General features: G+C 42.3%; 1 protein-coding gene across 2 annotated transcripts in view; it reads left to right on the forward strand.

The window, feature by feature from the left end:
• The window catches only part of roraa (RAR-related orphan receptor A, paralog a), a gene marked incomplete at both ends in the record, with an annotated part of 166,519 nt that overhangs the window by 113,626 nt on the left and 25,774 nt on the right, over positions 1–27,119 (forward strand). The window contains one exon of one of the 2 annotated variants that reach the window (XM_079223129.1): positions 13,543–13,677. The exons of the other annotated variant lie outside the window; for it this stretch is intronic. Coding sequence (XP_079079255.1) covers positions 13,647–13,677 — 31 coding nt within the window. Of the gene's footprint in view, positions 1–13,542; positions 13,678–27,119 lie in introns of those variants that run through there. 2 annotated transcript variants of the gene reach the window in all.

Consider the following 27,119-nt stretch of genomic DNA (forward strand, 5'->3'; position numbering starts at 1 on the left):
TATTTCTCCATTCTGGAGTGAATATGATGATAACCCCAGAGAGGAAATTAAAATGCTGTGCAGTCATATGACTGTTTGATAATCATGCACAGTTGAAGCAGACAGTGTGCTGAAGCACTTCTTTGTTTTCTGCAAGGCCTTGCAGCTGAGCAACACGGATGTGGTGTTGTGTGGTGGTTTGCAACTTCTAAAGGCTGCATTAACTACCAAGACTGTATTCTTCATGTACAGATCCTATCACTGCAATTGAAAGGTACATACTTCTTTATGCTGAACAACAATAGTACACGGGCTTCACCTTGTCTAACCACCACTGCTGCCTTTTCAATTTCAGTCAACTCATGAAGAATTGATGAACAGTCAAACCTGTAGAAATCAATGATTTCCAGGAGATTTGAACTCTATTTTGACACGTGTGAAGTGTAATCGAAAAGGCATGTAAAAACGCTTTTGTGCGTTGTACTGCAGTGTCTCTGTTTAAGTGTCTAGATCCTTTGTGTGTGTGTGTGTGTGTGTGTGTGTGTGCGTGCGTGTGCACGTGTGTGTTCATACCCCACTGTGTGAACGAAAGAAACTAGCCCTGAAGGCTATCCTTTCCCTCTGATCACGCTGATGAAACTTGTGGAGAGGGAAGGCCAGAGGGCTTTTCTGTAAGAGCGGTCGAAGAGTTTCAGATTGTGAGAAGCTGCATCTCGCCCTGTAAAACACCCCGGCTCTTTCTTACATCAGACAGCAGGGCAAAGGATATGATCTTCTAGACAGGTCTACCTTACTCAAACAGCCCTGTCAAAACAGCAGCATGATTGTGTGTTAAGCTATTTGCTTGTCTGGAGGGGTTTTGGTGTTTCATTTTGGATGTGTGCGTGTGCATGTTCATGTTTGTGTCAGGATATCTTCAAGGTAGCACAGAAACGCTTTGACCCACCATCCACCACCCTACTATCTTAATTAGTGCGGCACTAAGCACCTCAACACCGGAAGGGGGCTCAAATCAAAGAGCATGATTTAGGAGTCTTGGGTTCAAAGCCCTGGGCAGAGACTGGACCACGCTGTCTCATATCAGTGAGAAATATTCAAATCGTGTCCTTGTGAGGAAATCAAAGTAAAGCCCCTTAACAAGTAGTTGATTGCTGTGCCTCGCAGACAGGAAGCGGCTGTAGAACCTCGTCAGAACTGTGTGCACAAGAACAAGTTCAAGGGCTGGTTAATGGTCATTGAGAATATGGAGGGAAGGTCTCTCTTAGAGAAGCCTGGTGATTATATGGTGGAGTAATAATGATGGCGACCGCTCTGCCCGACATGGTTATAGCCAGGCTGCAGATCTATTTCTGTTCTCGGAGTGAAAACATTGGCTTCCCCACTACGCCAGTCCACACCGCCACTCGTAATTTGCCTGGCAGTCTTGCTTGTACGTGTGTGTGTGTGTGTGGGTGTGTGTGTGTGTGTGTGTGTGTGTGTGTGTGTGTGTGTGTGTGTGTGTGTGTGTGTGTGTTTTAGGAGGTCTTCATAGTCCAACCTAGACCACAGGGATGGGCCGTGTCTCTGACTAACTCCCCACTCTGCCTGAGTGATCAAACTGCTGGAAGCTCCCCGCCATGCCAGTCCCCTCATCAATATAAATTACAGGGGCAGCTGTTCACTGGCAGACTCTCCTCTCCTCTCCTCTCCTCTCCTCTCCTCTCCTCTCCTCTGTCATTCAACCAACTGGACAAATCATGAAGCCATTAGAAGGTGAAGTATTCTAGATGAAAACAGATACTCATTGTGCCAATAACTGTGATGTCCTCTCTCAAGTCTGACTGCTAAGGACTTAAATCGATTTACTTTGTGAGGCAGCCACCTCTCTTCTCTCGGTCTGACTCCCCTTCTTTCTTCATTCCTTGTAAGGGGCGGCCCCTCGACAGCACTTTCTTTGACCACAAGGCTATAATTCTCAGCACGCTGTGGTTTTCCTGTACATTTCCCTGACAGTTTTACATACGCTCTGTTGTATTGACTGAGTAGCAGTTGCTGTTAAACAATAAAAATACAAATTGCCTGTGGCAGAGGTTACAGCAAAAGATCAACGGCTTAAATTTCCTATTGTACTTTCCTTTTTTCTTTTTTTTTACTTTGATGCCGGACACCAGATATACGCGGTCACCGTCTCCTACCTCAGCAACGCTGCGTCGCTGTGCGATGAGTTTCTGTTTGGACCTGTTGAGAGAGATGGTGTGGAGCGGAGGATCAGATGCAGCAGCTGATTACACTAAGATTAGACGTCTCACCTCTAATCTACCGTCGGCAGTCTGGGGCTCTGTCTCACAGCTCGAATAGCAGAGAGCTAGCTAACGCTCGCACACACACACACACACGCGCGTGCACACACACACACACACACACACACACACACACACACACACACACAGGTCGTGTAGCCAGAATGCTCTTTCTCGAACCGAGCAGATCTCCTGATTACCTCGAGCTAATCCTCTCTCACTCTTGCAGATGAAGTACAATATACTGATTGTCTGACTTACTGTTCAGACTATGATACACAATAAAACAAAGGCTTGAGTATCTACATTAAGTGTATACAAAAGATGAGACAAAACATACAAATGGATTTAAAAATACCTACATATAACAGAAACGCGTAACAATATTTTAATAAAATCCCCAAAACTGTCCTCAAAAATCACCATAGGGCTGAATTTGCACTCTTAACAAAAACTGGAAAAATAATTAATGCATTATTTTATTTTATTTAATTATATTTCAGGGGTGTTTGCAATATTCTGCCAATCCCCTGTTTTAATGTGTACTATGTGGCGCGTGTGTCTGAGTTTAGATTGGGAATAGAGTGGCCAGAGGGAGGCAGTAGTAGGAGTGAATGTAACCGGGAAAAGAAAAAAGGAGACAGACGATGTTTCCTCTCTTCAGTCTACAGATACGTTGTAGAGAGTCCCAGTTTGCTCACCCTATATTTATCTCCACTGCGATGACAGACTCCTTACACTGATTGAGAAACATGGCCTTGCTCCTGCGTCTTAATTTATTTGCTCGCAGCTTGTATTGAGTTTCTCTCGTCAGAGATCCACACTCATATAGCAATAGCACAGCCAATCTATTTTAAAGGAAACGGATGATTTAGATTTTTCTGCACTGTCTTAGAGTTACAGTGAAATATTATCAGTGATTGAGATTCAACTCAAAGTTATAAAGCTAGAGTTTATAGATTTTTGTGCTGCTTTTGTGCATTTGAGATTCCTCATAAAAGTAGTCGAGTGTGTGTTTGGAACAATATTCCTGCTCTGATTTCTGAGTGGTAGAAATGCTATGGCATTGGCTCTGTGAATTAAGGGATTTTCAGTTAATCAAACATGATAGTTATGGTCCTTAATAGTGCTGTACATTGCCAATTTAGGCGAATAATATGTCCCAGTTGCTGTCTAATTTTGCTTGGCAACAGGCGCACTCCTGTGGAATCGCCCGGGGCAGTGCGAGTTGTCTCTGCATAGCTCAGTTTTCCATGCTCAGTGGCTGTTTGAAGGTATTTCATCACATTGTTGCCTTGATTCAGCTCTGTGGGGATTTGTTAGTTGCACTCATGTGGGAAGTGCATCCAGTACATTGTTAAGCTCGGGCTGATAATGAAGATCAGCCAGCCAGAGTCCCCTGAGCTACGCGTAGAGAGATAGTCTAGTGAGACGCACAGCACAGGCATAGTGGAGCAGGACGAGTGCACACAGCAATACACACAGACGCAGAGGAATCATCAGCACAAAGCATACAACACGGAACTGTGCTGTTGCGAATTAGAGTAAAAAACACAATATAGTAGCGCATACCGTACATTAGATTATTATCAAATGTTATACTCTGTTGTTAGTAAACATAATTCCAAGTTGGTAAAATTGGCATTATTATGTTTAAACGTAGGTTGAGCAATATTGCAATCATTTTGATGTTGTTGCCCTTTTGTTAGGATTGAAGTTGACAATGCGGGGCCCCACTAAGCACCGCCGCTCTTTCTGCCGAAGTTATTTGATTCTCAGCATGGTACAAGAACTTGTTGTTTCCTCTCCTCCCAGAGCAACATTGAACGCTTAAATTGACACAATCTTTTTCTCCCTCTGTACCGTAGGTTATATTTCATCTTTCTCTATTTGTTTGTTCCACAAAAAGAGTATTCTTTTTGGACATTCTGTTATAATCTATAACAGACGGCTATTTTTTTTTCTGAAATGGGTCAATGTAATCACAACAGTGAGGGATGGACAGTCGCTGTAAAAGGGAAATCAATAGAGCTATCTATTTGTCGTAAACCAGGCCAGCATGATTTTTCTCCATTTTTCCTCTGGTGCCATACTTTCTCCTCTCCAACACAATATGGCAGGTCCTCATTTTTCAGTAAAAGCATAATGTCTGCCATTTTGTAAAATTGCAAATGTCCTTTGTACATGCACTTTCTTTGCATACGTTTCTGTGGGTGTGGACGCTTCTTTTTATCATCTCCTGGGGGCCCAGGATGTTTTATAAGGAGGAGAATGCTAGGGGAACCGTAGGGGTGCACAACGGCTTTTTGTGGGGGAGCTCTTGCTTTTGTTGGCTCTTAATCTGGTTCTTCTCTTGGTGCCGGCTCTTTCAGAGAATTTGCGCCGGAGTGAAGAGAGGCCTCGTCAGCTTTTCCTCACTCTTCCCCTTTTGTGTCTCACTGAAAACTGAAAGGCCCGGTCTTGAAGTGTTGTCAGACCAGAAAACAAGAGTAAGTGACATGTGACAAGGACACAATGCTTGGCTGGGCCAGCCAAAGTAAGTGGGCCCCATCTGCTGCTGGCGATTTCTCTTCTGCCGGCTGTCTGCCACCTCAGGTGAAAGGGGCCGGGGACCGTGGGCTGTGCTGAGATGGTGGCGTCTGCCAGGCCAAACAGTTGGCATGGCCGGGAGGGCACGGCCGGCCTTGCGCTCGCGGCAGCACACAGCCGGCCAGCCTTTTGTACAAGCGCAGGTTATCCGTCACTCATCAGGTTTCCGATGTCTCATCACTTTCCCATGGTGTACACACATTCAGCGCAGGACAAGGGTGTCAGCGGGTAATGAAAGGTTTGATTCATGGAGGGCGACAGAAGCGGAGGTCATGGAGCTCCTCCAGATATGATCCTGACTGATGCTGATGGGGAAGCTTTAAGATGGGGGCCATAATTAAATGTCCTCGTGCCATCATCAAGTTCCTCGGTCGCAGCCGTACGCATAGACTGTCCACTCGATGCTCAGAGCTTATCACTCTGACCAGCATGCATCTGATCTTGATTGTCTCCACTTCTCACTGAAGTGAATTTTTGAGACAAATTATACTAAATTGAAGTGGAGCAAAAAAAAAAAATCTATTGTCAGACATATCCTATTATGTTTCTTTTTGGTTCTGAAAATTCTGATGCAATATCATGCATGAATTAAGTAAAATGAACATTATCATTGTATTCCTGAATTATTCAGAAGAATGTTGTTGAATAAACCATGCAACGAGTAAGATGTCCCCTGTAATAATATTATTCTGAAATATCATGTAAGCACTATTTCACGATCAGTACTGATCGTCACAGTGCAACAAAGAAAAGGAAATATGTTGGGGTAAAACAAAACAAAATAGTCTGTTTGAATACCGAGTTTCATATGTTTACTGAAACTTAATTAGATGCATTTGAAGAAAGGATCACGTCTTCCCAACAAAATTGTCATGCTGCTCAGAAACTAAAGTAGAAAAAGAAGTTACATCGACCGAGAAGAAAGCAGAAGTGCTCGCAAAAGCTTTCAGTGATATTATACATTGACATTTGTGCTGATCGCATTGTGCACATTTTGTTGAATCTGCTTTATTAGAGGAATGCTGTTTTTTCCCGTTGCTATTAATTTGTGTTTCTGTGGGTGTGTAGTGCGAGAACAGAGGGATGTGGTTAACCCATTGTGAAGTTAGCCGTCATCATTAAGATTCTACAGATAACAGGCATGCGGATTTCTACTGCTCAGCATTATAGGATCCCAGACATCAAAGGCAGGTTTTCATTCTACTGTGTCTGCGGCAGAAGAAGAAAAAAAAACAGGAAAGGAGACATGGAGTCAGAAAATAAGGCAGATTGGGGGAAGAGAGGAGAGCATGTATACGTACCTGCGCCAGTCAGGTGACACACTGCTCTGTAATGTGTTTGCCACCACAGTGGGTCCCTCCTGCGTAGTTAGCTCCTTGCTAAATCGGCGTCCTCTCTGATTAAGTGGCACGGTCCTTAATAACGCCGTGGCTGACTGCAGGTTGGTTCACTTTAAAGATCAAGTTCATTTCTCACCGTGGTCATTAAAGTGCAGGTCTGCGTGATTCAAATCTCTTCACTTATGTGCTTTTTTTTTTTTACCCCTGACTGTCTTTTTTTACTTCTCTCTTATGTGCAGCTCGTATTTTTATCCAGCATCCTTTGATATATAATCAATGTAAAGGTACTATCAATAGTATTCTTCTTTGTACACGTCTCATAATGCCATTTCCAGTTCTATTACAAAGATAGTACAATGAAGTTCCCCTTAATTCAGATTACTTTCTCTTTCTGCGTGGTGCCATTATGCTTTTGCCATTACATCAGCGTGAGCTGTTCTACAGTGAGTGTATTGAATGTACAAGAGAGAGAAATATGCTGTTCTCCAGTATTGTGCTGGATTACAGAATCAAGGTCGACTCACAAGACACAGAGCAGCATTATCCCTTAATCCTGTGTTTTGGTTTCAAATAGCCTTTTTACACCTAATCTTCACAAGTAAAATGACAAACATGAATACTGAGGTAGGTATTTAAATGTGCATTACCTGCAATGTTAAGGTCAAAAGCTTATGCTGACTTAAAGTGGCTCTACATTTTGTGAAAGAACAGACGATCATGTGTTTGCCACTTATTTTGTTGCGGCTGTATTACAGAAGACGAGGGAGTCTTGTGATGAAATTTCCCCAGGCGGTTTCAGATGGATAAGTCTGGGAACTTTTCTTTCAAACTATGAGTCATTTGTTTGTTTTTCTTAGTTTTTGTGTGTGTCGCTTTTACACATTTTGAATGAAGATACTATTCTCCAATTGCTTTAGCATCTCACCAAGTCTCACTTGGCTCGCTGTTCTTTGGCACTGGGAGGACAAGCTTCACTGAGTCAACAGATACAGAGAGTTCACCAGTTACAGCACCGAGGCAGTGTCTCCCCTTGACCAGACTGGTCCCGGTGTGTCCGTCAGGCTCAGCTGTGGCAGAGCTGGAGGAAACTTAAAGGTGCTGTGAAAGACTAAAAGTGGGCCAGCCGCTGCTGCCTCCTGTTGACCTACCTTGTTCAGAGGGTCCAGGTACAGACTGATGACAGAACTCCTCCTCAGCGGACCACATTACTAATGTGTGAGGGTGCAAGAGGAGCACACCCAGTGATGAATCACTCCCCTGCACCCATGGCATCCTCATAAGTCAAGAGTAAAAGTGTTGAGAGTGTGCTCAGTAAAAGAGCTCCTTCGTCCCATCCACCATAGAGAAACTCCATCCGGGGGAAGGCTAAGTGGTGCGCATCGCGAATAGCCTGAAGATCTCCCTCAATCTTGAGGAAAACATCGGTCCCAGTAGTGGGTCACTTGTTTTTATTAAGCTCATCGAACTGAAGAAAAGTTACTTTCACGCTTGAACAGAGCTGCTATTTAATAAATGAGCGTAATCTACATTGCGTTGATCTGGACTGCCTCACCGGACCAACTGCATTACCTGAAGTCACAGAGACACATTAAATGTGTGTTAGTTTAAGATGAAAACGGGTTTCTGCTCTGTGCAGTCACAAAAAAAAGGCTTTGCCTCATTACTCACTTTGGTGTTTCAATAGAGAGAATAATGGTGAAATTGTTCAGCCTAAACGCCGAAGAAATATTGAGTAATTTTGAGGTTTTGAAATAGTTTTTCTTTTATTATACAACTATTGAGGCAAATATTGTACATCCCAGTTTGTTTCTCTGTTCTCTTCTTTTCTTCTATAGCCTTAAGCCAGAAGGTTAACTATTTTAGTTTACACGCCTACCTCCCCCCCAGAGCTGATGTCAGGCTATATTGGTGATGTTGGGGGAGTGTGTAAATTTGACGCTAGGTAATACATCACACACTCCGGGGGGTCTCCCTGGTATGCTCCTCAATAATGAAGTTCATTCGTTAACTTCTCCCTCAAAGGCCAAGTTCCCCTGCTGCCCTTTTCAACAGCTATCGCAACTCTTACCAGAGTCACCCGACCAACAGAAGAAAGAAAAAAAACCATATCATCATGCTTTTTCCTTTGACAGGCTCAGTGGTTGCCTTTGCAGGGCATGAAGAATAAGCAGGTCCATTACCAATTCCTCATGCCTGGTTATAGCCATAATTATCACAGGGAAAATGACCTGCTCTGTTTGGTTTGCCGTGGAGGGGCTGCGCCTTCCTAATCACCTCCTCCGTTCCTCCTGTCGTCCTCATGCCATGGAGATGGAGCTGGTTTTGGGGGAGTCTTGCCAGTTCATTAGAATTCACAGGGTTCCACCTCCCTGCCTAGCCAGGCTAAGCCTCTCACACAGACTGCCATGCCTGTGATAATCTCCCCTCCTCGTTCCCTTTCGCTCCTTCTCTCTCGATCCTCCTATCCCTTTCCTTTCTGTCCCCAAGGGCAGCTTCGCACAAAGGAGATGCGCTGCAATTCATTGTTAAATCTGATTTCTATTGATCTATTGAAAAAAATGGTTCTGTGAGATTTATGATAGCACTCCAGCAGTGCTGATGATCCTTCTTTACCACTGCCTTTTCATTTGATAAACCAAATAAATAAACTGATTTATTCCAGTCACTTAAACGACTACCTTTGTTGAATGTATGAGAGCGCACATTTTTTCAAGGCTGTATCAATCAATTGAACATTCAGTTCCAGTGGGAAGATTGTAAACACTTGTGTTGCTGCTGAAGTGCCCAAAGACAGGCAGAACTGGCCTGGCAGTTCACTTAGTTTAAATCTAGCAGAGAAATAACGGCAACTACTACGCAGCCGCTAAACAAAATAGCGACTAAAAAGGAGCTGAAGGTGTTTGATGTTTTTCATTGAAGTGCAGTGCTTATTATATTGTTCAAAGCCTCTTGTCACCACCTCACTCATACCTGCTAGGGGTCATTTAATCTGAGGCAGGCATGCAAGTCTGCCTTAAATGTGAAGTGTGGTCAATCCATGGAGGACAAATTGGCTTTGCTTTGACACAGTACTTGTATTTATTTATTTTATTTTTTTCAAAAACTTTTGATTGAATTGATTTGGAAATACAAGAGGCTCTTATTTTTGTGTTGGTTCAAAAAAAGATTTAAATTTCACTCTATAAATAACCGTGGCAGTAAAACAAAAGGCTATAGCCTTGTCAACCATTCACTATAAGTGCTGTGTTGTTGATTCAGATTACATGACAGTTGACGGGTGTACACTTCACCTATGTAGGAATGATATGCTTTCAGGTTTATTCATCTTGACCCTCCTGTTCTATAAATATTGTTCTTGTGTGTGTTTGTATTGAGTGACAGATAGAAAGAGAGAATAGTGCTGAGCTGGCCCCAGGGTTGCAGTGTATATAAAGGATGAAGGACAGTCTATATAGTCATCTGATCAGAGTTTACAGTAACTGTTGAGATTGCAGAAAGCACAAGACATACCTACAGCTGCTACCTTGCTAGTCTAGGAGACACACGGCTTTAATGGAAAACCCATTAGCTGTAATGAGGGAACAGCATTTCCTGTAGCTACACATTGTAGCATGAAACCCAGGCACAGCAGCGGCATGTAGTATGTTTTTAAACTCTCACTTCTCTTATTCAAACTTGTCTTTAAATGCAACCCTCCGTGGTCCTCTGGACATAACCCAATAGTGTCCTCTATTTTCACTGAAATAGATATTCCCTTTGTTGTCTGTGTGATTTATTGAAGTCTTCCCACAAGTGGAAGCCCCCAGGAAATTGCCTGGAATGGCCCTAAATTGGTTTATGATTGTGTGGTGTGGGCCAGTGCTGTTATGGTTCTAATATTATGCCCTCCACTCCTTGGCATCTATATTAAATTGATCTGTATTGTTTTCATGGAGTGCCTGTTGAAGCTTGTTAATTCTACTGCTGCTTCAGGCTGGTGGTGTGCCTCCAAACACCCAGGTGGCTCTCGTGGTGGAATATAAGCCTCAACTCTCTAAAACACCTCACGACGAGATTGCCAAACACAATGAGGAAGTCCATAACTGTTTATCATGTGGGGTCAAAGGCCGCAGAGTGCAACAGCATGCATAGGAGGCTGGTCCAGCGCTGTAAGAGTTAAAATGGATCAGCTGCATGGTGAGTCTGTGCGTGGAATGGCTACTGACAGACTGCTAATGAGGCCATTATCAGCTCTGGTCCTCTCCTCTCCTCCAGGGGCACCAGTGGATGCTCTGCACCTCATCTCAATTGAATTCCATTCCACAGGGCTTGTTTACAGTAAATACATTTGCTTGAATTAATCCAAGAGGAGCGCGAGACACATTAGACACATTAGACTGGGCTGGTCTAAATGCACAAATGTAGTGTCTGTACCATAAACTTTTTCCCTCTTGGAGACATAGCAACTTCACTTTCACGATTTCTATTTTATACTAAAAGAAATGATTCACTAAAATGATTCTATTGACGGCTACAGTGATCCGCACATTAATACCCGCAGACATTTGACCATCAGAGCCTTTGTGGCTTAATCAATGCCCTAATGAACAACTATCAGCAGGGTATTGGCATACTGTCACTGGTAATGTGGAGCAGTCAAGGGAGAGTGTGATCAAGAGCAAATGAAGCAGCTTTGCTGGAGACATTTCTCCTTTGGGAGGCCTGGGCTTTTATGCACAATTATATACAGTTGCAGGCACTATATTTGTTGTAGAGCTGAAAGATTCACCAAGATTTTAAAAATAAATTGTGGTGTAATGGAGATTAATACAATTTTGTTTGTAAGGCTCTCTATTGTAAAAAAACAACAACAACATTGTATCCTTTAATAAAATAGCCACAGGAAAAGAGAGGAATGACATGCAACAAAGATCTCTAGCTAGATTTGGACTACGGACATTGCGTTCCATTGTTGTTGACTTAAACACTTAAACACACAGGGTTTGCCTCAGGTCTGCCCCAAAAGAAAACATTTGAAAAATGATTTGTCCGCAGAAAGTTTCCAAGTTACTGTAGATAATCTGCAAAACTGACAACTGGTAGAAAGTAATATGCTTCTTGTTGTTGATTTGTTATCTGGGTGAACCAACCCTTTAAGCTAACCCTTTATGCTAACGCTAACCCTTTAAGCTAACCCCTAACCCTTAAAGTGGATGGATAGTGAAGATATGCTAGGGGACATTTAGGCTCTTGATAAACCTTTATGTTCTGTGTTAGACTGCTGACTCTAGATGCAAAAAGCCAAGTGGAGTAGACATTTTATCTGTCTACCACATCGGTTTTGATGCAACATTTTATAGATTTTACTTTTTCACTGTTAGAAATTGCCAGTAGTGCTGGTTGTTTTATAATCCTCCTAACCTGCAGGGAACCTATTCACCACATACTGTAGATTGAAAGCAGACAAAACATGTGCTACCTCCATCTCTCTCCTGACACTCAGACGGAAATAAGGATGTTATCCTCCTCTCAGATGTTCTTGGATAACCAGCCAACAGGCGCAACTCCTCCTACAGTATCATGTTGTTTCCCCCCCCCCTTAACCGGTTGGTACACTGATAGAGCAGCCGGTTTCTGAGAGACGACCACAGATAGTGGCAGTTAAACATTCCCCTGCGTGGGCCTTGGCCCTGACTCATCAAGTGAACTTTAAAGATCTTGTGGGGAGACGGCAACATTGAAATGAGTCAACTGCTCTGTCTCTGACATCACATTGTTTTGAATAGTTTACCAGGGCCCGTCTATGTGTAGTTTGTATCTCAAGCACGCTCCATTTGATGCTATCAGCCTCTGAATGATATTTTGTTCATTAGACGGTGTGCAATAAGAGACCAGTGTTGACACAATGTGAGTTAATGTGTTTAGTGCCTCTAATGGATCATAGAGGTCCTAATGAAACATTGTCATGGGAAGATTTATGTTGCAAGCTGCTGAGTCCTCATTGCCATTGTATATGAGGTTAGGAGCACCTTTATTCATTAAACAGACCACAACAGAAGGCATCAAATGTATATAGATATTTAGTGTGTAAAACGGGAATACATTTTTTTTTATCAAAACGTCTCTGGCGCAATGTTGAAATTCTGTCTGTGTGATAGCATCAAAATCGTGCGGCAAAGATACAGTGCAGCTGTAGTGTTAGTAATGTCAAACCTCTGTAGAGATTGTGAAATGAGCCTCTAAAATATAAAAAAAAAATCCATTTCACTGTAAAAAAAATATATTTGTCCTGTAATTTTTAGACGTAAAATATTGCATTGCCTGAAACTGAAGCTGCATGATGTTTGTCTTGAGACAAGATGATATGAGCGCCAGCTTATTCATGGAAATGCCAAATGCAACGTGGTTATTGGCCAAGGCTGGATTGCACTAAAACCAGAATATTGTATCAGAGAGAGGCAGCTGGTTAGGAGTCAGAACAGATTATCATATGAGAGAGGATGAGCGAGGAGAGGGGGAGGAGAGAGAGAGACAGAGAGGTAGGGACTGGAATGGGAAGCAGGGGGCGCGAGTGAGGGGCACAGGAGGGAGAGAAGGAGAAATGATAGCAATAAACTCATTGCCCGGTCGCTGTGGGGTGGATGGGATCATCCAAACCCTTCCGTCACTATCTCCCCTTCTTCACCTGTCAAAAAGAGTGTGTGAGAGCCGTCGGAGTGTGTGTGAGAGAGAAGGGCATGCGGGTCCTCTTGAGAGGTCATGGGAAGAAGCTGAGGCTCCACTCGTCCTCTCTCGCTGTAGGGCCCACCGCTGCTTGCAGACATCTGGCCTCACACTGATCACTCATATACAGACAGGGAGGAGGAGAAGAGCGGAGCACTTCGATCTTTGAGCCACAGAAAAATGACAGATCCCATCCTCTCCACTTTTCTTTTATTACTCCCGCTCTCTTTTGTTTCCTGAGCTATTTTTCTGCTTCACCTCTCTCTTATCCCCGTGCAGCCTCTTTGACCTTTTTTTTAATTTTTTTTTTTTTTTTTATAAATATCCTTGACATAGCACTGTTTTTTCCAAAGCAGAAAACCAAGAGAGCAGAAGGGACTGAACAAGAGTGTGATAAACTGATGTCTGCTAGAACTGGTTCTGACTTTATCCTTGCACTACAAAGATATGCCGGAGAAGATAGCGAGAGTGTGCTGTGTCTAGCACGCCGGTATACAAGGCTCTGACTGCAATCAGTGGGAAGAGGGCCAGCTTCCCTGCCTGAGCTCTCAGCGCCCCTACTGGCTGCATGCTGTGCCAATCAAAGGCTAGTGGGTGGGGAGCAGTCAGACATGAACACTGATGTCACAGTCACATGGATTCTGGTGTGGTCATGCTCGGAGGCTGAGAGACAGAGCTGTGCTGGCCAGCTGCTGCTGAGACAGCAGTGGAGGGCTTTGCGCTGGTGATAGTTGTTCTCTTATGGACTCGAAGCTTAATGATGTATTTTGTGATTTCAGCTATGAAAGGTAAGAGAAAAACGCATGCTGATCCTGCACTCTGAGTAACAAGTAGGGAAGTACGGCTACGCTATTCATAGCCTGCCAACTCTTTGCATTTCATTTGCAAGGCATGAGTGTGACAGGGAGAGAGAGAGGGAGGAATACAGTAATACTGTGCTTCTGAATGCGTGCAAGTGAATTAAGCTTTTCTAATGTTTCTTTTAATGCATGAACAGACAGCTTTTTATGTTCTTTATTCAGAAAAAGAAACTGAGCTAGACTTATTTAACTTCTAAAAATCGGTAAAGGTATTTTGGTTTGATTCCTTTCCTCTTCGTGTGTGTGTGTGTGTGTGTGTGTGTGTGTGTGTGTGTGTGTGTGTGTGTGTGTGTGTGTGTGTTTGTGTGTGTGTGTGTGTGTGTGTGTGTGTGTTTTCTCGCTGCTACTGTTGTGTGGTGTGCTGTGGAAACCACAGCCGGTGTAATTTTTGCACGTCTCTGACAAGCCCAGCTCCTGGGAAGTTTTTTTTGAATAAATGTGAGGTAGCATGCAGAGACAGGGGGGCAAAGGGTCGGAAAGGGGGGGCTCGTGTTGCTATTCCTTTCTGTCCCATTCTTAATCCTGTTGTTCCAGTCCAGAGGATGTGTCTGTTCCGTGGGAAGATGTGCGTGGCAGTGTTGAACATGGGTCGCAGACGGGCGACAAAGCACTGGCGCGACTGGCAGACTGTGATTCTTTGAGTTGATACTGGTGCATGTGTGTGTATATCTGTGTGTGAGTGTGTTGTGTTCCACTGACCTATTTTTTGGGTAGTCGGGTTTACATATGTGGCCATGAGAGCAGGACTGGGTCCTCCCAGTCGCTGTGATGTTGATCTAGCATGCTTAATCCGAGCTCTTCCACCCCCAACATCATACAGGCATACATGCGCACACACATCCGCACAGACAGACACTGAAAGTGCAGTCAGACACACAGTACAGCATACACTTCTCTCATGCATGCTTTTACACACACACATAATCATGCTTCTCACACATATGAATGAACTCATTCTTCCATGTTGAGAAATGTGAACAACCACGTCCAAACAAATGTGCTCATATGCACTCATAATACTGTCAAATACAATAACATCATGAGACTCAGGCAGCTGTCATTCTGTGTTGAAGGATAAATGTCAGTAATGATCATTTAATTTGATACTCAATGATGCTTGTTTTGGTCTTCCCATCTGTCCAGAAATATATTTACATTTGTGCTTTTTTATGGTATTTACGGTCCAGACGAAAAAGCCGTGGAGCATTTTTAAAATACTACGTATTAATATATATATATATATATATATATATATATATATATATGTATATGTATATATATATATGTATATGTATATGTATATATATATGTATATGTATATATATATATATATATATATATATATATATATATATATATGAATATGTGATTGTGTGATAAAATAAATACAAAAATGTAAATGTATATATTAGTATCAATATTAGTAATATTGAGAGTAACCCTTTCAGCTTATCTTAATTACAGTTTATGTATTTACATATTAAGTTTTCCATCTAGATGCAGTTAAATATCGTGCTCTTTGTGTGAGACGTGCAACTCTGACCGTATAGTTAATTCCTTCTATTTTTCCCCTATCGATTACAGTGTGTGAGAATTCACTTATGAAGTGAGGCTCACAGTCAGTTGTGAAAATTGTGTGAAATTGAGAGGAAGAGCAGTCCTGTATCTCATTTTCAATGAGACTCATATGAAAAATGGCCTTTGACCTAATGTCCTTTATGCAGTTTATCGTGAAGGGCTTTATGAAATCATATTGGTTTTGGACAGAATCGACTGCTCTGTAGCTTTTCTCTGACTTTTTTTAAAGTGCAGCATATATACGGCATTTTAATGTGTATATTTTCTCTTCTCCTTGCGTGCATTTCCTTTTTCCTTTTCATTTTCTGTGTTTGTCATCAGCCTTAAACATGTAAAGATGTTTACGAGCCAGTCTATTTGCCAGTCTGTATATCTACTTTGTGCTCTGTCTCTTATTGCTACGTTCAGTTTGATAGGAGCTGCTGGTGTCATGGTAGGACACTGTAGCAATGTCAGAAATTAAATTAGAATATGAACCAGCTGTATAATTGGAAACTAATTTAAACGGCGGTAGTAATTTCTTCCTGAAAATGGTCAGTGAAATGGATGAACAGAACATGACTTTGTTATTTTGTTAATTGTGTTCACAATGCATGTGCCTTTTTTTTGTTGATTCAAAAATAAAATGTTTTTCATACTGTGCACTCCAAAATAATGCTAATATATTATACCACACATCTCTGTCTCTGTGGCTTTGTCTGTACTCTGCACCCCCCGTTACCTCTCTTCCTCTCTATTCAGCCTCTCCACCACACCACTGCCTCTCAAGTACCTAATTACCTGTAATGGAAACATCCCTCTCATTACCCCATGCAAATTAGCCATCCTACTCAGCACAATTAGGATGAAAATTCCAATTACATAATTAAAGAAAGTTGTTTGATGTATAGATTGACAGAAAAGGTAAAACGTACGTCTCATCCACAGTACACATAATTACCCCTTCATAAAGAGCATCATTGTGACGAGGTATACATAGCGGTGCGGAATATAACTGATTACTTTTACTCAAGTACTTTACTTGAGTTGTTACTGTTTATGACATGTTATACTTCTCCTCCAAATGTCTATCTATCTATCAGTAGTTACCTGACAAATTACGATTCTACATGAAAAACAGAAGAAAGACATTTTAGAACATTTAAAGTATGATGTGTTGTAAAAAAATTTACTATTTAACAGTTTGTAACACATGATGATTAGTCAGTGAATCTTTAACTTACATTATACAAAACAGAATAATGTTGAAGCTTGGACATTAGAAGGTGTCACTTTGAGCTGATTGACATATCAAACTATTTTCTTACGTTTTACTAAACGGATTGATCAAGAAAATAAAACTGTATCATTAGATATACTACATGCACCCGCAGGGGCTATTTCTATGCGTTGGATACTTTTATTTTTGTCGTGTATTGTACATTTTCCAGTTAATTCTTATAACTTTACTTATAACTGGGTATTTTCATAGTGTAGTATTGGTACTTCTAGTAAAATAAAGGATCTGAGTACTTCGTTTTAAAAGTGTAGAAAGCAAGGCCCAGTGAGCCCGTACAGTGCATGCAGACTGCACATTAATATGTGATTTAACACGAGTGTGTACCAGACTGTAAAAAATGTGCTGGGGCCGTAGAGAAGCTAAAGCCAAATATCTTGTGATAGGCGCTTTAAGGCTATGTTAACAAGGCTGTAAATATTTGCTGTAGATTTGGTACTCTTTGTCTCTTTCTATCAGTGGCCGATTGAGGTGCTCACTTCCCAGTGCTGCAGGCTCTCACACATTAAAGCAGAGGTTAACAAGATTGGCTATTATCCAGTTAGGGACTGAGGACATGAAGAGCTAAAAGAAAAATCACCACAGATTAAGGTGAAGGCAAATATAGCACAAGTCATCTGCATGGATTTAAAATAAAAGCCCCATTTATAAAGAGAGAGTATTTTTGTGTTCATATTTATTTTCGTCTGATAATTTGACTTTGAATGTCAATGTAATTCCCATATTAATAACTTACACCTCACGTTAAATATCTCCTAACATTTGCATTTATGAAATATGTTTCGATTTAATTTCACCTTCTTCTTCCATGTTACAGTCAAATTCAAAAGATAATATCCGAGCAAAAGAAAGACAAGAGTCCCTCTGACAGATGGAGGCTGCGTGCTTTCTGTTGCCTCCGAGCTGTCTGGAGAAGGGGAATGGCGTCCCCACAGGTTATTAAAGTGTGTGAGGTGTGCCAGTCTTTGCTGCGCACACCGAGACCAACATCCTGGCCGCCTGACTGTGTGTGGAGGGACTGGTTAATGAGATATTGACTGCCCATTGAGAGCATGGATTTTTGATTTGGCTCCATAGAAGTTAGGAGCATAGGGAGGTGCACTCTGGAGAGTAGAGGAGAGATGGGCACTCATTTCTGAATACTTTTTTTAGTATTGTTTGTGATGTTACAATTCATCTTTTGGTAATTCTTAATTTGAAATTCTTATTATAAATAACATAATAATCAATCATGTTACTAATAATTGGGATACAACAAGAATACATTAAAAATACTTACAAAATGATATGAGTAAGAAAATAAATTCTTAATCAGCATAATGCAAAAAAAGTGCTTTTTTACTAGCCATACTTTAAAAGGTATGGATGTATAGCTACTTAGTATTAATTACTGTGGGATAGATGTTTCTATATATTTCAGTATATGGAGGAGACTAGAAGAGTCTTTGCAGCAACCAAATACAAATTAATAATCTTTTTATACTCCTATCTGAGTATAGTTTGTATAAACATTAATCTGTGACTCGTCCATCTGTCAGTCATCTCGTCTTGTCAGTCACACCTTGTGGCTTTGACAGATGAGTCCAATCACAGGCGAGGTTAAATGACCCTCCTGTCCGATGCCCAATCAAACAGCAGGGGACAACAAACAGCGGCTCAAGATAAGCATTGGCTTACAGAGGATTTTTGCTCATTCGAAAACATTCACACCGAGTTCAGTCAGGGTTCTATATTTTGGCTCCCCAGTCAGGTAAAAAAACTGAGCTGGGCTTAGTCAAACGTCTCTAACTTAAGGGTAATTTCCCGCGTTACTTTCACTCAGTATTTCAGGAGTCACTTATAGATCCTTTGAAGTGTCTCCCTGTCATGCAGCATTTGGCTGCTGATAGAATACTTCCACTGTCAGCACTCTTTAGATAATCATATACCACAGTCCATGAAGTTAAAGAACATTTCACTTTCTTTTTTTCTCTTTCGTCCTGTAGCTTCCACTGTAGAATATGTGAAGTGAGTCGGGATTGGATGTATTTCACTGTTCACAGAAACCGTTCACTTTACGTTCTAATTAATTGTAATTTTTGGTCAGTGACAGTACGTGTGTGCATACTTTGTGGACTTATTAGATTCATAATATGAATAAATAACATTTCTTCAGCCTGACTTGTCCTGTTTTACCCTCATAGGCTCTGCCCCTTGGGGCTCAGAAGTTAACAATGTTTTGAGAGATTGAAGAGTGAAGTTGTTCCCCTTGTACTTTCATTCTTAACGTGTTTCGTACCATTGGCTTTTCTCTCTCTGTGGGCCTCTGGAGGGCTGTCCATTGGCTTTTTGAAGTTGCATCAAAGAGGAAATGGGGGAGAAAAAGCATTATTGATTTTGCGTTTTGTCTGACTCAAACACTGAGGACAGAAAAACACATAAGGAGTTAGGTGTTGGCAATGGGGCAGCTCCGTCTCTTGTGTGTGAGCCAGAGGGAGACGGGGAAGAAACCAAAAAGCGGTAGAAGGTGAGGAGGAACACCAGACAACACTAATGCATCTCTCCCTCGAGTCGTATGCTCAGCCCTCTCGCTTCCATCATTCGTCCCATACTTTTTGGTTTTAATGGTAGAGTAAATAAAGCCCATTACTGTACGGCTGGAGACAAACCTCTGTCCGTCCCCGCCGTGCGCGATAGCTTTTCCTCCTCCTCCATCAGGCCGGTGACTCCCGAGCTCTGACAGCACTCTCCAGTTGACCTGCTTTTCCGTGAAACACCGAGCTGCGCTCTCCTCGGTTGTAATCAGATCTCCCTGCTAGGTAAGCATGCCGGCAGCAGGCAAGAAAAGGAGTATTGTTTGTGTGGTTTATCCCCTTTATCCTCCTCCTGTGTCAGCGCAGCATAGGTGAGATGAGAGTGGAGAACTTTTCTGCTGTGAATGTGACCTAGGATGACCAAAAAGGAGCTCCCTGTGACAGCCACTGATAAGAGCTGTCACTATTATGGCTAACACAGCACTTTTGCGATGGACAGACATATGGTATAGTCATGTTCTGTGAACTTTATTGAAAGTGATTACCTAGGTTACACATATGGGTGTCTATGGAATTTGTATTAAGACACTGTAAATAGGGATGACATTGTCAGAGTTTCAGCAGCGGTATGCTGTATAGTCAGGGAGGTTGGAAGGGGTCAGAGGTCACAGCACGCTAAGTCACACTCCCCTCTGCTCCATGGAGAGCGACTGCGGCATCTAGGGACAACGGCGGGGAACAAAGGATGAAAAATGAGAGGTGTACAGAATTTTGATGAGATGAGGGAGCAGGCAGCGTTTTAACAAAGATCACAACATGCGCTCCGCCGCTTGATTACAGAGGGGAGAGAAGTTTGTGAGGCGTTTGATTACGTGTCCCAGCAGAGGCCATTAGGGGTTCTACTTGTAGGATGGCATCAATTACACTCGTATGATCTGGCGTCTGCGCTGATGAAAAAAACAAAGATTATGAATACTCCCGAGCACTAGGGGGTGCTGTTCAAGACAGACAAAAAGAATTGAGTTTTGAAGTTGCTCCAGTCTCTTTTCTTTGCTGTCATTGCTGCAGCACATTGTAATAGGGCATGTTTGAATCTCCCAGAGGAACCTGTGCAGGCCGGAGTGAAAACTAACTCTCAAGGTTGGCAGCATTAGGCCCCCCCTCACCCAAACTAAGATGCATGAAAGGAATCGTATCACCATAAATAACAAAGAAAAACAGCCTTGCTTGAATAGTCTGCTTAAGATTGATTTTTATGCACATGCATTCATTTGAAATAAAATAAATGCTGTTTCAGTGCTAATTGCAAAGATGAAAGGAAGTAGAATGTGCAAGGCAATGAACTGTGTTTAAAGGCGCCGCACATGGCTTATTCAGGGACATGGTGCTTTAATGAACTCCAACCCCATTAATGGACTTGTAGATTTTGTTTTTGAAATTAAAACAGTCTTTACACAGTTATATACAAGAGAAAAAGGATGCACTCCGTTGCACGCGTCTGGCTCAACATGGTAATCCAACAAGTCAGGCAGCAGAGCCAACTAAACAATGCGTGTCCTAGACAATGAGAGTGTGCATGTTTCCCAGCTGGAGCAAAGGGGTTAACTGGCTGTGGAGAGATCCTTGACCTATCTGAGATGAGCTCCCCGACCCCTCGAGCAATGTGGAATATCTGATTGCTGATTATGAGTTTATTCCCCATCGTGCTGAGCCTTTTGCATGTCAGGATCCATCCCTCCCCAACTGAACTGATTAAGGAGCTGTAGATGATGCTACAGCTCTCAGCGTTTGCTGAAAGACTCTCAGAGAGCCTGGTAATCTGGAGTGCAGCTGGCAATCACCCACCACTGACTCTTTTGGGGTTGTTTTGTTGTTTTCAAGTGGGTATTTTGGCATATTGTTGTCTTTGTTCCCCTGGGCTTCTTGTTTCTGGATGAGAGCTTTCCTAGTGCTGAGCACAGGTCGTTGTCAACCTGGCGGCTCAGCTCGGTCCAGCCTCAACAACAGCAGCGTCAGCAGAGACCCTCGCTCAAAGTCTCAGGCTGTGCTTATGATCACCCTCTTACAGGAGCCTAATTTGGGCAAAAAAAAGGATCTTCATCCGTGATGTAAAAAAGCTCTCCCTTTGCTCAATTTCAGAGCTCCCAGAATTCAATACTCGGGACAAAGTTGTCAGATACATTGAAAGAAAAGGCATGTCCCCATGTAAACTTTTAAGGGTTTATGTGGCGTTCAATGGATTTCTGTCACAAGGAAACACATAGAGTTTTTCGAGCAGAGACATGGCGCGACTGCTTTATTTGCTTGCTGAGATCTATCGCTTAGTTACAAATCAGCAGCTGTCGCCTTCAAGTTTTGTTTTTGTCAATAGTTGGAGGGGAGAGGAAGACTGCCCTGTTCCTACTGCACTGAAGGCTGTTTTAATCTCTTTAATGTGTGACTTCGGGCAACAGAGGAGGAATCTGCCCAAACAAAGCATTTTAAATTACTATCAAAGCTGCACAGCCCACTGCTAATGACATCCAACTGTCATAAGAATCACCCACAGTTTACTGCTTATTTCTTAAATGCTTAAATGTTTGGTTGTTTGGTTGCATTTAAAGAAAATTATTACCAGCAATATTACACAGGTACACATAGTCTAAAAACTGAGGAAGAACAATGTCACTTGCTGTTGTGTATTTGTATTTAAAGGCTTATGTTACGGCCTGTTTCTGCAGTCAACAGTACGAGTTAATGGAGTTCCAGATGTGACACCATCAGTCTCGGTAAACAAATGGCTATTGTCTGAGCGCTGCTTCCTTGTGTAAATGAAATGTTTTACGGCGTTACACTGCTGTGATGAAAGACACCAGAGTCTGAACCACAGTGTCTGAGAAGTGATGGGTGGGAAGGTCCTCCCAGACTGTGCATGTTTGTGTGCTAATGTGTTGCAGGTTATGCTATTTGTTCTTATGATAAAATAATGTATTACATGTATATAAATTAAATTATTTTGTATGTATTTTATACATTTATGCAAATAGCCCGCAACAGTATAGTTTTATTCATTTTTATGGAATAAATTGCGAAATCTCAGTATCATCATGCTTAGATTTTTATTTCAGTGAAATTTCTTTGTTATATAAAGCACATGCAAAGCATTTTTTATATTTCGTCAGATGTCCTGTATCAGCCTCATTGTTCTGGATCAAATCAGCTGTCACTGCGGATAAACCAAAGGTAAGAGGGGAAACAGACAAAGGCATGATGGGAGATAGGTAAAGCCGATTTTTCTCAAATTGAGGATGATCAGAGTCAAACTACTGTACGTTTGACATACCTTGCCCACTTGAGTGGGTAAGGAAGTTGTTTTTTTCATCTTTTGACACATGATTGCATCGGGCCGTTCTGCTTTGATCTCAGCATGGATTTTTTTTTCCTTTCTTCTGATGTGGGATTATTATAATTTATACATCAGGGATTTTGTTTTTTTCTTGAACCTCAGCAAACTTGAGTAAACATGGTATACATAGTAGATTAACATTGTATTCATTTACACATTCTCATTAGAGAGCCCTAAGGTAATTAATCAGAGGCCGTGTATATAAGGCGATAGACACCGTTCAAATAATGTATTCCTTTCTACTCTTACCGAGTGTGAGAAAAAGTGTCTGATCAATTCCTCCCTTAGATGTAGCTCTTTGAAGACATGCAGTGTATTATGAGAGCACCACCACGGTATTTATTCTCTAGAAACTGAAGGCTGCGGACCTTGCATATACTGTACAAACATTGCAGGGCATTCTCGTCTGTCCTCAGCCTAATATTCCACAATTCCCCCTAAATATAGGAACTGTATAACCCCAATAAAACCCAGGCGTAAAACACTCACTTTGCACATTGTCGTCCCTTTGCTGTTGCTCTACACCGAAAATGGCCTTGGTGATTTCACTTAAAATACAGTTTAAAAATGAAATAGTATATATATAAATACACACAAACAAATCTGAACAGGCCTGAGAAAAGCGTGCATGAATTTTGGAAATGTTATCTGGTCATGCTAGCTGACGGGATCACTTCATGAAGTTATACAGTTGGCTTTTCGAGTCGAGGGCCAAAAGGCTTTCTTACCTCTCATTCACCTTTCACACACAGTTACACGTGGCAGTGAGGTACCGCACAGGTGTTGGCCTGACTATTTTCATGTTCATTGGCTTACCCAAGAACTCTTGTTGCTATTCCAAGTGCAGCGGTGTGGTGTACAATATACTGTAAATGGTACCCAACACATAGCTTCAATAAGGTCCAACATATTGGCTTTCTTTAAAGTAAAACCATGGCTCAATGTGGCGCGTAAAACAATTCTGCCAGGGATCAAATATAGATGGCTTCAGGCTTTAATTGCAACAATTGTAAATTAATTTTGTTTCTACATGAATGTGCCTAGAGGGCAGTCCCAGTAGCTGATTGAATAATTAGTAGCTACACAGTAAATCACATGCTAACTCCACATATTTGCAAGCGCATATTAAATGAATGTCCTGAAAAGCGCAATTTTAGATGTCAAGTTTTACCAGTCTCTGTGTAAAACAAATTAACATCTGTTTAATGTCGACACTAACAGTAATTTTCTCATGTCGCGTCATGTAGTAGAAGTAGAGAACAGTAAACCATCCACTACAATCACTACATGTCTTAGGCTCATGAATCAGATGATCCTGTACACTGTAAATCCGAAACTATACACATCTGTGTGTTTCTGGTTTCGGTCCAGATTTTTTTTTTAAAGATCCCAGCATTGTGAGCTGTTTATTTCCCTACATAAATGCATAGCATAAACAAGTTTGAGTTTTTTTTACCTTGGTTCCATCACACTAAAGGGAAAAGCAGAGGTGCTGTATTTCAGCAGCTCAGTTTCTCTCCGAGGCGATCCAGAGATTGTTTGGTTCGTACTGTAAACTGAATTTTATCCATAGGCAACAGATATTTTATGGCTGTTACTGATGTATGTCCGTAAGATAGATTTGTAGTCACAATAGTATATCCCTTGAGCAACCACAAAAGCCTCCATTGATGAGGGGTTTATTTTTAAAACTACAGGAAAGGCTTTCTGCAGATTAATTCCAGTGTATGGTTCCCATTGTGGAAGAAACAAATTGGGCTTTACGGCATTAGGGTTTGCTGCATAAATCTCAAATCTATTCCTGAAACATACGATTGTATTTAATGTGATTGGATGCTTCTTCGTTTCCTTTGAGTGAAATAGGAGGCAACGTTTCCCGACTGGATTAGTGCTCCAAGTACAGTAAGGATGGCTTGGTGCTTCTCCATTGACCCAGGTGTGTTGTCTGAATACAATATGGATGTGCAGGCCTGCCTGTGTACTCCAGTGCTGGGAGACTATTTGCTGAAGGTCATTTGGGATCATAGCGTGCCATTAATAATTCCTGAAAGCATCCAACATCTCCATCTGTTGTGCTGCATGCATCGCTCCACTTCAAAGACAAAGGCAGCATCTGCAGGTAAGCATTAAACCTGCCTCCAGGCTAAGATGTTGGAGGTGGGATTCTTTGCTGAGAGAACATATCGCTGGTCATCAGGTCATGCTGCTCGTATATTAGCCAATTAATGTGTGTATGTTTGCTCACACAGCTCGACCCTATGAACACACAGCTAAACAAAGACTTGTAGAGGCTCACTTACTGTGTATTGTGGCTGTTGAGTTTGTGTGTTTTTCAGCTTTCACTGGCTGAATCCAGTGGACATGTGTGGTACAGTAATTCCACACACACACACACCTTTTGCAAGCTACCGGCCTCTCAACAGGGAAGCAATTACCACCCTCTGTTGAGTCTAGTCGGTCAGCGTGACAAGGTGTTAACGGAGAAATTATCAAAGCTGATTTTAAACCAAGCATTTAATTACGTGCATTGTGTGTGTTCTTGTGTGTAGCCGACCAAATAACACGTATTCACCTGTGCGCCGGGCGTTCAGTGTAGTAAAATCTAAACGGGTCTCAATGACAGGCCCACTTCAGATAGGTGGGAGTCCTGCGGGGAGTAAATGGATGTTTGGCAGTGGCATGTGCTCCCCGGGCCTGGTGGGCGCAGTGGGCGAGGAGGCAAGTGCCTGGCTGAGTGAAAGATGGCAGTGTGTAAGGAGAGTGTGTGCACACAGCTGAGGCTATGACAGAAAACAGTGAGAGTTCTGCTCCTGCTGCTTCGTCTTCCCCTGCCAGTGATAGATCTCCACTTTAATTGTGTTGATAGCACGAGTCCAGCGCCCACGACGGACTCGGAGCAGCAAACAAACAGCCATTCCACCCACTTTTCGTTGAAGAGATGAACTAATCACGAAGATGGGTTTGAAAGAAAATTGGAAAGCTTTAGTTTGTATGAAGATAGGGAGCGTACAGCGTATCATTCGATGAAGCTTACAATTATTACTGCTTCACCCCTCACATGTGGTCTGCTGATAAAGCACCTGTGCCCATGAGTAACTCCACCATCTTTCAGCCCACAGCTCTTGTACTGTACTGCAGGGTTGACCAGTGAGTCTACTCAAATCACCATCAGCTCCAAACTGCTTAGCCTGGCCAATTTGAATTTCACATCTCTGCTGACTCATAGCCCTGTCAGGACCTTTCTTCTTTATCATGTCTGTGTCTCCAGTGGACTCATCACAAGCAATAGGAATTAATTATCCAGATTAGAAACCGAGCCACAATTACTGCGATTTTGGTCAAAGGCTTTGTTTTGGCTTAATGTTGATATCAGATCGGAACATTACTGCAGAGCTAAGATTGCCTTTCGAAAGCAATTATTTTGCTGCATTTATTCATTCATGACATTTCAGTGTGAGTTAATGGCTGTGTCAGAACAGGCAGGAAAGAGAGCAGGAAATGATTTTGGCTAATGACACACTCTCAAAGTAGTCAGGTAAGAGCGAGTGTGGCGCTGTACCGGCCGCCACCCTGGACAGCGGCTCAGATCAATATGATAAAGAGGGGACTGATTGAGCTCCGTAGATCCACAGGAAGCTGAGCATTGGGGTTCAAGGTTATCTGGACAAATCAGACTCCTGTTTCCATTCATCGCCTCCTCACCCTCCAGCCAGCCCTTCCTGGGCAAACCAGTAAATTAGCAATTCTGATGTCTGCAAGCAGGTCTGGCAAGGGAATGCCTGTGAATTCTAATGTCATGATTAAACTTTCATATCTGTCCAGGGGAAGTGCTGCATATACAAAATAAGCTATCTCTTTTTATTTTTCAGCACTTTCAGGTTGTCGAGTTGGGTAAACGTAAACCCTTCAACAGGGTTAAATGGAGGTGATCCTTCACTCAAATCACACAAGTATTTGTCTCTCTGGTGGTTAGAATAAGTATTAATAAACTTAAAATAAGAGGCTGTATTTAACATGCAGACGTACTCATTTACATTGCAGCCATTATTCTACTGCGTTCGTAAACAGGCTCAGCCCCCGGTCCTCAAAGTTGTAAATGCTACTTCTTCGTGTTCATACCCCTGCAATGCTACGCTCCCTTGGCCAGACAAGCTGAGTGGATGGGAGAGAACGTGAGGGACAAGGAGCCTCAGTCCAACGGCGAGCCAGGCCTGGATGTGGCCATTATGTAAGATGGTCTTATCAGGCTCTACCTCCTGCTGAGCCACAGCCTAGCTTCCCTCTGCTCCCCCTTGCCGGTGCTCCCACAACATGGGCCTTCATTAGCAGGGCTAAATATCCCCGTTCTCTGCAATCTCTATCATTTCTTGCCTTGAGGCAATCCGATAATTACCTGTTCTCATTTCCCCTCCTTCTGGCCAGCAGGGAAGTGTTCTGACTTGCATTAGTTTGCATGAAATATTATCAGAATATTGCACATTTCTCCATCCTGCAGCCTCTGACACAGGAAATATAGAGTCACAGGAGCTGTGATTGACAGGTGTCTGTCTTTCATGTTCCTCTGAGAATAGCTGCTTTGTTCTGGAGTTACAGCAAGCATTTTGATGGAAGGAGGAAT

The sequence above is a fragment of the Taurulus bubalis genome, assembly GCF_910589615.1.
Source record: "Taurulus bubalis genome assembly, chromosome: 9".
Lineage (NCBI taxonomy): Eukaryota > Metazoa > Chordata > Actinopteri > Perciformes > Cottidae > Taurulus > Taurulus bubalis.